The sequence below is a fragment of the Heliangelus exortis genome, chromosome 3 (genome assembly GCF_036169615.1).
Source record: "Heliangelus exortis chromosome 3, bHelExo1.hap1, whole genome shotgun sequence".
In the NCBI taxonomy this organism is placed as follows: domain Eukaryota; kingdom Metazoa; phylum Chordata; class Aves; order Apodiformes; family Trochilidae; genus Heliangelus; species Heliangelus exortis.
In genome coordinates this window covers 33,756,865-33,769,263 of record NC_092424.1, presented here as the reverse complement: position 1 = coordinate 33,769,263, position 12,399 = coordinate 33,756,865, and the positions used below count along the sequence as shown (strand labels likewise).

The 12,399-nt window shown below is 38.1% G+C and overlaps 1 protein-coding gene across 3 annotated transcripts in view; it reads right to left on the bottom strand.

Moving 5' to 3' along the window:
* Positions 1-2,473: 2,473 nt before the first annotated feature.
* HNRNPLL (heterogeneous nuclear ribonucleoprotein L like) overlaps positions 2,474-12,399 on the bottom strand; it is a 30,376-nt gene continuing 20,450 nt past the window's right edge. For 2 of the 3 annotated variants that reach the window (XM_071740032.1, XM_071740033.1), the window contains exons 7-13: positions 11,543-11,614; positions 9,391-9,608; positions 9,109-9,230; positions 8,469-8,670; positions 7,475-7,532; positions 7,264-7,362; positions 2,474-5,590 (exon numbers count right to left, since the gene is read on the bottom strand). In XM_071740032.1, the coding sequence (XP_071596133.1) occupies positions 5,535-5,590; positions 7,264-7,362; positions 7,475-7,532; positions 8,469-8,670; positions 9,109-9,230; positions 9,391-9,608; positions 11,543-11,614 (827 nt within the window). In that variant the 3' untranslated portion in view covers positions 2,474-5,534. The remainder of the gene's footprint in view (positions 5,591-7,263; positions 7,363-7,474; positions 7,533-8,468; positions 8,671-9,108; positions 9,231-9,390; positions 9,609-11,542; positions 11,615-12,399) is intronic. The other variant, XM_071740034.1, reaches the window with a different exon arrangement.

Genomic DNA, 12,399 nt, shown 5'->3' with positions numbered 1-12,399 from the left:
GGCACATTCCTGCAGGGGTACTCATTCCCTTGCATGAAGATCCACTCAAGTCTGCAGCTGTTCCATGAACACCAGGGAAGGAAAAAGTTACATAAATCATGCCAGAAATTAAGACCTAGCCTCAGCAGCTGCAGCAGCCAGGAGGAAGAGCAAAGAACCTGTCTGAATGCGTGGCACAAGCCCAGGGAACTGCCTGTGAAAGGCCCTAAGAGGAAGGCTTGGCACAGCACAGATACCCTGGCTTTCTGAACACAAGAAAAAGGACTGAGGTTATTTCCTGGAGAGGGACATGGCCAAGGCACAGCACAAGTAATCTGGCTGCATTAGGTTCCTCCACATCCTGTGGGAATTTCAAGTCTTGGAGAAAGAAATCTTCTGCTTTTAGCAAGGGAAGAGCATTACACATTAGGAGACTTAACCATAACAAATATTTTGTTATTTTAAATGGATGATACAATTATCTAGAAATGGAAGCTCTTCAGATACTTTAGCAGTAGAACCTGGGGCCCCCGAACAACTCTATTTCCACTTACAGAATCAAGGAATTGTTCTGGTTGAAAAATACCTTTAAGATCACTCAGTCCAACTGCAACCTAACTCTCCCAACCATTAACCTAACTCTCCCAAGTTCAGTGCTTAAACCATGTTCCCTAAGCAACACATAAATGTCTTTTTAACACCTCCAGGGGTGGTGATTCAAACACCTCCCTGGCAGCCCGTTTCAGTGTTTTATTACCCTGTCAGTGAAGCTGCTTCTAATATTCAGTCTAAACCTCCCCAGTGCAACTCAAGGCCATTTCCTCTTGTCCTGTTTGTTATTAAGTTAAAAGACCAGCCCCTACCTCACTACAATCTCCTTTCAGGTATTTGTAGAGTGACAAGGTCTCTCCTCAGCCTCCTTTTCTCCAGGTTGAACAACCCCAGTTCCCTCACCTGCTCCTCACAAACAAGCTTTTTTCATCTCAGATTTTGCCCCACCAGCTTTCGTAGGGAACCCAAGTGGCATGCTAGATACATCACATTATCACATGAGCATTTCTGATCACCCCTCTTCACAAGTGTCAGTTTTAATGGTGCAGCTGAGAAGGTTACTACATTTAGCATGCATAACATTTAACAGGTGGGGAAAAAGACACAGACATTTCTTGTTTTACAGATGGAAGAATAACAAGTACTTCTCAACTCAGACTCCTCTGGTGAATACCATTAACATTTTTCACACTGCGGTCTACTCCCAGATCATTCCTTACAGAAGCAAAGGTAGGCTGGGAAGAGTCCAGATTAATTTACATGTTGTCTTACCAATTAGGAACAAACCCAGCATCATCTAGAAGGAATTAAGGAAGTGAAAAACACCTCCCTTCTGAGATAGGGTGACCTTAGATGAGAGCCTGTGTACCAGACCACTTAATTGAGCTGCAGTTTCATGTTCACCTCTCACCCACGTCAGCTCCCCTCTGTGGGAGAGAAATACAGGCCTGACGAGCTGTGCTCACCCCTTGTTCCTTAGTGCCTTCCTTCCAGAAGTCTTGCAGCACCACTTGTGCCTTGCTTAGTCAGGATTCCCTCCCATTCACTCTTGAACTCTGCACCAGATCAGGCCACACAACATACTTCTCTCATGCTCTTATTCACTGGTCTCAGAGCAACACAACTCACAATGCAGGACAGCATCACAGTACCAAGCAGCTAACCAACACACAGAAAGCTCTCTGTGGAGCACCAGACTGCTTTTCCCTTCATGCCTTCACCTTTCTTTAGGATTTCTGCCACCAGGGGACCCAAATCAACACAGCTGACACATTTTTGCCATGTATTTGGCAGGCACTACCCTATGACAAGCTGCCAGAGCATTGCCTGGTCACAGCTTCAAACACACAAACCGGCATCTGCAACCCCTGCAAGGCAGGTTTTAGAGCAGGACTCCTAAGTTAATTTTTATACACAAGATATGTGAAAATGGGAGGCTCTCAACTGCAGTACAGCTGCATCTGGTTTAAGGTAAAAATTGGAACAATAGCATTTCATCCCTTACAAATTCTTCACCGTGTCCATAGGTAGCTGTGCCCATAACTAGTGTTCTATTTTCCCATGCCTTCTTGCACACTACTTCTGGCCAGAGCCATGCCAATGCAAATAAGATTTCTGACACTACCACCTCTGTAATTGCCACAATAAACCAATAGATTGAGTAGATGTAAAAACCTCGAATGGCCAAAAAAAAAAAAAAAAAACCAACCCACTAGCAGTGACAGATACAAGAAAACTTGGTATTTTCAGAAGAGGACACAAAAAAATCCCAAAGATGATTAAGCACATCAAACAGCTGAAATAATAAATAAAATTTGAGCAAGCATGTTTATGTTCCCAGACTTCTATGTATTATTTAGCTTAAGAGACTGGATGTCTCCTGCTAAGCCATCACAACATTAAAACAAGTTCAAGCACTGTTCACAAGAAAACACACAGCAGCAAAAGGAGCAAGTTGCATTTAATTACAACAAAGAGGTTTCAGCCAGTTACAAGCCAGCCTACTCCAAACATTATCCCTTACTAAAAGACAGGCTTAGTGACACCACATTAAGTTGTATCATTCCTTTGATCAAGGAGCACACCCAAACACTTCTTCAATGGTTTCTTTAAAATCTTGTCTTATATCAACCTAGTGATACACTCTATCTTGCTGTGGTGGTATAGAAAGTCAAAAAGCAACTATTCCCCCTTCTTGCATATAAGAAAAATAAACAAACAAGGATTAGAAGGTCATGAGAGAAGACAAACAGATCTCCACCTCAATATATCATTTACCTCCAATGAAAGGTGATCCATTAGAAAAAATAAACTTTTTTTTTTTTAACAATAAACAGCAGAACAGACATGAAGATATTACCATGTAAATGCCAGCTGCTTACAAGCAGGCAATGTGCATAGCAATGTTTACTCTTTTATTTGTATGGCTCGTGCAAAGGAGACAGAAAAAACTGCACTGAGACACCTTAATGGTTTAATTTTAATTAATACCACTGTCAAATGATAGACAAACTTCACTCCCCTTGGAGCAACTAACCTTTCACCTGCCCCACTGTTTTGGCTCTAAAGAGCATGAATAATGTGAAAACAGACCTCATTAGTGGGAGGAGGAGACCAACCTCATTCCTCCCTGAACACAAGCATCCATCCTTTTAGGCACAAAAGAACACATTGTTTTCTTTTTTCCAGCAAAACACCAACAAAGAATCTTTCTTATTATCAGATTTTACATTAATAAGACTAATATTTTAAGCAGAAAGAAGTCTGAACAATTTTTCAGTCTCCTTTCCTTTCTTCCCTATGTGGCACATGTTACTCCTCTTCCATTTGGGACTTCCAGCTGGTATCAAGTCCTCTCATACACAGCTGGAACTAGTCTGTCCTCTGATCTGGGCAGCCACAGACTTTTACCTGACTACCCTAGGCACTGAATGCTGTGATCCATTGAGGACAATGAAACATTAAAGTGCTTGTTTTGTTTTGTTTTAATGTAAAACCTGACTGCTTTAAGGGTAACTCATCCTCCTATATCCCAAACTGCACCAACAGATACCATACTATTTTTAATGCTCAACTACAAAAACAACTTGGCTTATGAAGCTACAGCAATAGCAATGCAAGTTATGACAGAAGAGACAGGTTTCCACAGAACATTCAAGTTTATGGAAGAGAAATGAGTGACAAGGAGAGACCTTTTACTGTTGAAACACTAGGCAGCAAAGAACATTTTCACTGGCACCCTGCATTTTCTGTTGGTAGCAGCAAGACATGGCACATAGCTTTCTATAAGCTAGAGCTCTGTGGAAGCCATTTCTTGGGGAAAAGCACTGAAGCTGAAAGAAGTATCAGTGCCCCTAAAATGCACGTCACTTTGCCACCTACCAGACAGGTGGCCAGTATTACTCCAAATCCTATGTAGAAAAGCTGCCAAGGAGCAGCTGTCCTTCAGTTCCCAGTTCAGATATGACAGAAGCCTAACCTGAATACCTGAAACACAAACAAAATGGAGGTAGATGGGGCAAAATTGAATCATTGTTGATGACAAAACCTGAAGAGTCAGCTGACACATTTTCCTTTGGATGATAAGGTATATTTGCCTTGAAATTCAGATTCAGAAAAATCCAGCCTGTATTTTAAGACCTGTACAATGCCCGTAAGATGGAACAAAGAACTTGCGTGATAAAATGTAATATATCTGGTAAAATAACTTCTCTCTGATCACTAAGTCTTGCAGAACTAGAAGAAGCCCTAAACACCTTGCTACAAATTCAGAAAAGGGAACAAACACAGAGTCAAAAAGACAGCCCAGACTTCCCTGCTTGGCTTCCCATTTCTGGCAGTTTAGCCCAAGTGAGACAGAACTCCAGTTCTAGAAGAGAGAACAGAGCTTTCAAAGTACTGGGACACAGCAGATCATCTTCCCCAAACTGAAACACTTCTCACCTTGTTAATTTCACATCATGTTATCAGTTACACTGTCTGGATCTCACCTAGCTTACCTCAGTTTAACTGAGAGGCTAGACCTCTGAATGCTTTTATGGTCATAACATGATAAAACATACAAGAGAATTAACAAATTAATAGTCCAGGTATAAGAGCATGGTGGGGCTTGCTTTTTGTTTTAACTATTTTTACCACCTTGGTTTCTATTGTGATCAATCTTCTCCCACATCCAACTTTTGCCATTTAGTATGTCATAAACACTATTATAAAAAAAAAATAGAGTCAAGAGGATATGTTAAACACTGAAGATTTAAGTTTGAAATATGGAAAATGAGGATGAACACACTGATACAGGCTTGCAATTTTAATTTTAAAAGGCCCCTATGGTGGGACTACCTTTAGATGGCATCATGCTAATGCAAATGGAAAATATTTTTTTAAAAAAACTAAAACCACTTTAAATAAGTATGAATTCACACCCATACACATGTACGTACTTAATAATTGTCTACATTAGCTTTGTCTGAACTATAAATCAAATATACTACTAAAAATTTGGTATGTGCAACATTAACCTGGTTAAAGCATTTTATAAATACAAGCTTTTAAGTATTGCAACATACTTCACTACTTAACATACTGAAAAAACAAGATCTACATTTAAAATTCTGATGTAATAGTTCTATCTGCCAATTAAGACTACAAATGGAAAAATACTTGCTAATCTTTAACATTACCAGAAATGCAAATACATTTCATTTTTTGAAGAAAACAATCTTGTTTATACTACTGGTGCTTCTTTAGACATTTGAAGATACTACACTAACAAAATACAAACTTTGTAGTTAGCTTACAACATGTACTTCTCAGAGGCAAAAAGAAAAAAATCTGTTTTGTATTTATGAAGAAACATCCATTTATTATAAAACAAGATAAAAGATATTAGAATTAAGTTGAAACAAGGCAACATTAGAAGAACCACTTTAGAGCTTTGTGAACGAAGTGTAGTTCTAAACTTGCAAATCAAGATGAATGCAGCTCTTAACATGTTGTCCTCTTCTCTATAAATGGGATGAAGTAGAGAAGCAAAGCTTCAAGGTGTAAGGGTTGGAGCCATCTGTTAGGAGACAACATATAACATACTCAGGATGTTTTACTGAGCACAGCTCTCCTGCTGATCACGTTCACATTGTATATTCTGACAAATTCACCAATTTTGTAGCTTTAAGGCTCAGGCTTCCCCACCTAACCCTGCCAGTGGTCCACAGACACCAGGTGACCTGTAAGGAGGTGTTCCTGACAGTCTACCAGCATTTTTTAAAACATAAAAACAAAGTGATGGGTCTCATCACAGGGGCATGTAGATAGAATTCCCAATGTTGTACTATAAACAAGCAACACTTTACCATTTATTGCTGCCCCTCTTCCTAGCTGATCTATTTACAGAAGTAGTATTTAACAGGTAAATTGATAAAACAGGCAAACATCAGGTAATACTTCAAAGACACAAGGCACTGATATTTAAAGCAAGTCAAGACTTAGAATGTGACATTTCTATCACAGACTGAGCAGCCCTGAACAGAATTTACGTGTTTGACTGAAAAAAGAACAACCCTAAAGCAAAGCATAAAACACCATCTCTCTCTATTTGGAAAAACTGCCAAGACCCATGGATGGTGGCACATATTTGCCTCTCAGGTAATGGAAGATATATCCTCCTGGTTCAGCCAGACTCACACAGTCTTATTACAGCAAATCTTAACCAGCAGCTCTTGCTTTAAAATACTGACTTTTCCTATGACAGCTGTATTTGATCATACATTAGGGTTTGCCTTTTTTATGTTGAACGAGCAAGTTCTGCTCCTGTTGTTACCTCTCCAAACTGAAGTAAATCTGAAATCATGGAGATTATGTTAACAATACTACCTTTATTTATTATCCCTTAAGTAATCTCAGTCTATTACTGAAAAGCTGGACAAAAGGGTGGGGGGTGGGGAGTGCATGAGGGGAAAGAAAAGATTTGAACTGTTAACACTTGACAAGGAGACAAATTTATGATAGTTTGGAGAAGGTAGTTTAAAACAATAACAGATACTGAGCTAGATTCTAAGTTACACCTGTGAACACCCAGCAAAATTCCATTTAATCCAGGAATCTATCTTAATTGCTTAGCCTATAGTGTACTTGTTTAGCAGGTGAACTCCCCCTCCATTCTTACTGGTTTGGAGCTATACTCAGCTTGGCCTCACAATTTCTGATTTGAAAGAGAACCCACTACTAGAGCAGTTCATTTACAGCATTAGGCTGTGCAATTCAAAGAATCTTCTGCCCAAAAATACTGCAGATTTCTTTGCATTTATTGTGAAAGATCTAAAAAACTTACTTACAAGATATTATCCATTAGGTTTGATTTTGATGACAGTGAATTTTAATGCTTTTCCTGCCTGCCTTCTTTTTGTCCCAAACAAAATTTTGTTCCATCTTTCTGCAATTTTTAAGTTGCAGTGCATATTTTGATTTCTATAGACTGAGTCAAAAACTAACAAGAATGCCATTTAGTTAGTAACTAAAACTACCTGAAGTAGACATTAAAAACTGTAATATATGTAGTACTTGTATACTGTAATATATATGTGGGTTATATAATACATGTAAAATGCAGCATATATGCATACAGTAAGAACAACCCAGATTTTAGCCGCAGAAGCCTCACCTCTTAGAAAGACACCATCAGCCCAAAAGAAAACAAGAAAAAAAATTACAGCAGTAAGATTGGTCAAATTTACTTACTTGGAACTCTAATCTGGTAGTGATTAAGTACAGTGAGAGCTTCCACTGCATCTGTCTTACATTCCCACTCCAATAAACCAGACAGTGTTTTGGCAGAAGCTGTCAAGAAATAAAAAAGGAAAGGAGAGGATCAGTAACATCTCCTCTCAGCATATGCCCTGACTAAAAGTGGAATCCAAGTAACTCCCCAAACAGGTGAAAGTTTACTTACGTTTTGGATCAAACACTTTGTATTTAATAAAGCTGAGTACTTCATGATCCTCACACAACTGTCAAAAAAATAAAATAAGAGGTAAAACTTCAGTAAAAATGCACATATACATGCTAGCAAAAATTCCAAGATCCTGGACACACAAAAAGGAAAATACTCAGTCTTTAAGAGAGTTTCCAAGAATTTATGGCAAATTATTTTAAAAATATGCTCAGAGTGGTAACTCTTTAGAATACCATTCTATAGTTTGCAGAAGGCATATCTGTTCTGTCCTATAATAAACAGTATTTTATAGGTGGAAAAATTGTTGGGAGTATTGTTATCACTAGTATCTCAAACAACATACTCAAGTAAAAACAAGGGGTTTTTTTTGACAATATCATACAGCAGCTAAGAAGTTATACATACAAGCACAGCACTCATGAACCAGAGCTCACTTTCAGAGCTTGAGGGAAAAAAATTACTAAAATTATTGAACTGAAAAAGAAGTCACTGAATCATCATCAGTTTTATCACTACCTCCACTTGAGAGGGACACTATTGCATGTTTTAAGCATCCAGAGTTCATTTAGTTCTCAGCTGTGCAAACTGTTAGACCTGCATGCTTCTCTCCATTCTGAAACATCCTAGCAGTCATTAGGGAAACCATCTCAGGGAGTCAGTAGGTCTTTGGCAAATCTACTCTTAACTTTCCCTGCATTTGGCTGTGTGAGTCTTCTTCACTCCCTTCACAAAACAAACCATATTAAGATCCTCAACTTCATTTTCAAGATCTTGTTTCCCACATTAAAAAAAAAAATCTAAAAAAATATGGAGAGAATGTCAGAATTGTGAAAATACAGCAGCTTCAGAGATTACGGATCTATTTAAAATAAAATTATCTTCCAGTTGCTATGCTGCAATTATCCCGGTTGTATCTTTTTAAAAGTAGCATAGTGTAAAGCTAGGATAGAGCCCTAAAACACTGTATTTCACAGTCATTTCAACTGCCTACCTTTACAAATGTTTCTTCAGTTACACACAAGGGAACATTGTAATAATGCAGGACACAGGAAGGTGGTTGGATGATGTTCTTAGATGCTTGGCCAGCACTGGTGAAGCGATTGTTCTTACTCATTGCAAAATCCTTGTAACTACTTGTGCCATCCTCCAGTTCAAATATCTGGCTTGGAACTACTGAATGCTGTTTGGAAACACTGGGAATTAAGGATACATATATGCAGTTAAAAGTTTCTTAAATAATTAAGAATTGTATACTTTGCACACAGATCAGTGACCTAACCAGAACAGAGCTGACATTCCTCTATAACAATTTGAAATAGAGAGAGAACATGATGGGATGGATTACACACCTTCCTTAAAAAACAACAAAACAACTTGGAAAGTATGGATAAGATACATTAGGGAATACAGTTTATTAACTACCAATCCATGTAATGCCAATACATTTTATTAATATAAATAAAATAATAGTAAGTAAAATTCTGGACAATATTAAAGTAAATAAATAATAGTTGCAAATTGTAAATAATAATAACAACAATGGGACAATGGAATGATGGGATATTCTCCATTAGCAACGTAATTCCATCTGCCCACTGGTAAGACTAGTAATGTGATAAAAACATATTTACCAGACATTAAGTCTCTTTCCAAATAACTTGACATTGTTGAGATGTGTGACAGCTCTTTCCACAGCATACTCATCACCCATTTCAACGAGTGCCGTGCCTGGAATAGTCTTCATAAACTTCACCTAAGACAGATAAGGGAAAAAAATCACATTGCAACAAACAAGCTCATCAGCGGTTTCATAACTTAATAGGAAATATTTTTACACAATCTCAGTCAGGCTTTTCCCAAAACAATTAAAATTACTATAGTAGTTTCCAAGTTTCTAATAAATTATGCCTTACCTTCTCAATGTTTCCATACAAGCAGAACAGGTTGAAGACCCTTGAACAGTTCATCTTTAGCTGATGCAACCCACTAACCATGACAACTGACCCAGAAGGATTTCCACCATGCATGTAGGAGGAGGATGCCTGAGGCAATGGATAAGCAACAAGTTCTGGAGTGTCCCGAGATCCCATTCGGTACCGGCTTGGCAAGGGCAACAAAGGACCATGTGATCCTAAGGAGATGGAAGACCATGCTTTGATGCTGTTTGAAACAAGTTTCCCTTCTCAGTCAGGCATTAAACTCCAACTACATCATGCACATTAAAGGGGATGAGGGCACCAAGACAAGAAAATCTTACAGCTGTTTCCATTAATTCTCTTTCCAATCAAAAAAACCCAACACACAAACAAAATACAAAAAGAATAACCTCCCTTCTATTCCCTTTATTATTCCAAGTCTCCTCCTGTCCAGTTACATTACTGGACAAGTAAGGAGGAGCTGTTTCATGGAATTGTTTTCATACACAACAGGAAAAAAGGTATTTCAGTAATTACAAATATAAACCCTCAGTAATATTGCCATGTAGCTACATGGCACTAAGAAAGCATATTACAAAGTAAAGAAAACAAACAAAAAATGAGTGAGCATTTTAGCCAAAGGTCAAGAGAGTGTATGACACAGACCTCTTCCAGAGATAAGACTCTTCTAGAGACAAGATTGCCTTTCTACAGTTAATTTGGAAAAAATAGGAATGTTTAAACCTTTGCATTAATGCAAAATGAAGCCGTCCTACTTCCCAGTACAGGTAAAATGACAAGTTGCACTAAAATAAACAATTTTTTTTCCCTTTTATTTTTTTTCTTATGCAGAAACATTACTAGTAAGCAATACTTCTACTTATGGAAAACACCAGTATTACAGACCAGAGAGAGGATCCCTGTTCTTCTGAGAAAAAATAATGTGAAATTCACATAAGTGTAAGAGTTTGTCCTTTTCTTCCCCTTTCAGGAATGAGAGGGAGACAGTGGTATAGGAGGAGACAGCCACATAACTTAAGGTAGAAGGGCATATCAGAAGAATGAAAAAAGAACATCAGTGAATACAAGGTAGAACCTGGAAGTTCTGCAGAATGGCAGAACATTTAAAAAGAGTAGGTAGAAAGTCAACCTACACTGTAAGAATATCATAAATACAAAGAAAAAGCAAAGAAGGAAGTGAGAAAATCACATTGTACCTGACACTTAAGAGAATAAATTACAAAAGTCACATCTAACAGGGGACATTAGTTTCTACACCCTGATGCTGAGAGACCTTTTTGATGTTTGGAGACCTTATTGTAGACTTCCAGTATCTGAAGAGGGCCTACAAGAAAGCTCACAATGGACTTATTAAGATGTCAAGTAGTGATGGGCCTAAGGGATTCAAACTAGAGGAGGGTAGATTTAGATTAGATATTAAGAAGTTCTTCACCACGAGAGTGGCGAGATACTGGAATAGGTTGTTCCAGGTGGTAGAAGCCCCTACCTGGAAGTTTTTAAGGCCAGGTTGGACATGGCTCTGAGCAACCTGATCTAGTGGGAGGTGTCCCTGTCCGTGGCAGGGGGGTTGGAACTATGTGATCTTAAATGTCCCTTCCAACCGTAAAAATTCTATGATTCTGTGTTTTGGCCTAACACATGAACATAACAGCAGCTCTTCATTTACAGATAGCAACAGAAACAACTGCAGTACTTTATAGAATTAATTTTTTTAAAAAATCACACTACTGTAATAGAGCCACATAGCTGTACTTCTTCAGAATTAACTTAATAAGAGGAAATGCAAAGGCCACAATTAACAGCTCTGCATGCAAGAACATCTGCGAGTTTGATACATTGCATAAAACTACTGATCAAATTACATTGCTACTTTCTAGAAGAAAACTGCTTTCCCACTACATTTGTAGAGCCAGATGCTGTCTGAGAAAGGAAGAGGTAGGGCAATAAATGCACATAAATTTCAGTGAATCACTAGCATTTTCAGAATATCAACTGACAGCATCACACACACAGCACAGCAGTGAACTACTCACGCTGTAAGGGCCCACAGTTAAGCATTGATTCAATATTTAGAATTCCACATAATATGCAAAGAAATCATAATCACCTCTGATCCTATGTTACTTACCATAGCCATCATGTCTAAATGATGATGGATGCTCTCCCAAAATAGCTTGCCTCTGGCGGCCCTTCCCTCTGTCTAACATATGGGAAGGGAAAGAAAACAGTTTAGTATGCACAACTAGGCAATTATCTCTCCAGATAAGACATAAATCTTCTAGTTAAGAAGCAAAAAAAGTAATTTGAATCCTTGATCATTTTATAATCAAGTTCTCATTCATTATATGTCTAGAACCACAAGCTGTAGCCCTGGAACACCAAAATTACGAGACTGCCATCTGTATAACAAATTGCATTTAAGTCGATTTGGGGCAGTGGCCAACGAGAAGATGCAGACATTTAAAGTTTATAGAAATACCCAATAGTTTTCCTAAACAGACACCACACATTAGTATAGATAACACCATACAGCAGGATTTGCCTATGTGTCTCTTAAAATAAATTTGAAATGCAGTACTTTTGAAAGACAGTACCTGAATCATAATATTAGCTTCAACAGCAACACATTTTCAAAGTGGGCTTCTTTCAAGAAGTTTCAGCATAAGCCAACAACAACCTGTATTACATGGTTTCATAATCAGTAAACAGAGAGCATTACATATGTGTACATATATATTTACAGAACACCTATTGATTTTATGGGCGTGCTGAAAGGATTGTACATTATTGTATTATCAGCAGCACACAACAGTTCAACTCAAGAAAAACATCACTGAATAATGCACTTAAACAACAGTAAGTCCTTTAAGAATACCCAGTTGTCTAGGATATAAAGTTAAGCAAGGGGTCTACATTGCTGGAGTAAAGCAGTGCATCACAGCCAAGGCAGTATTTTCTAATCAGATCCTAAGAAAACCTAAACTT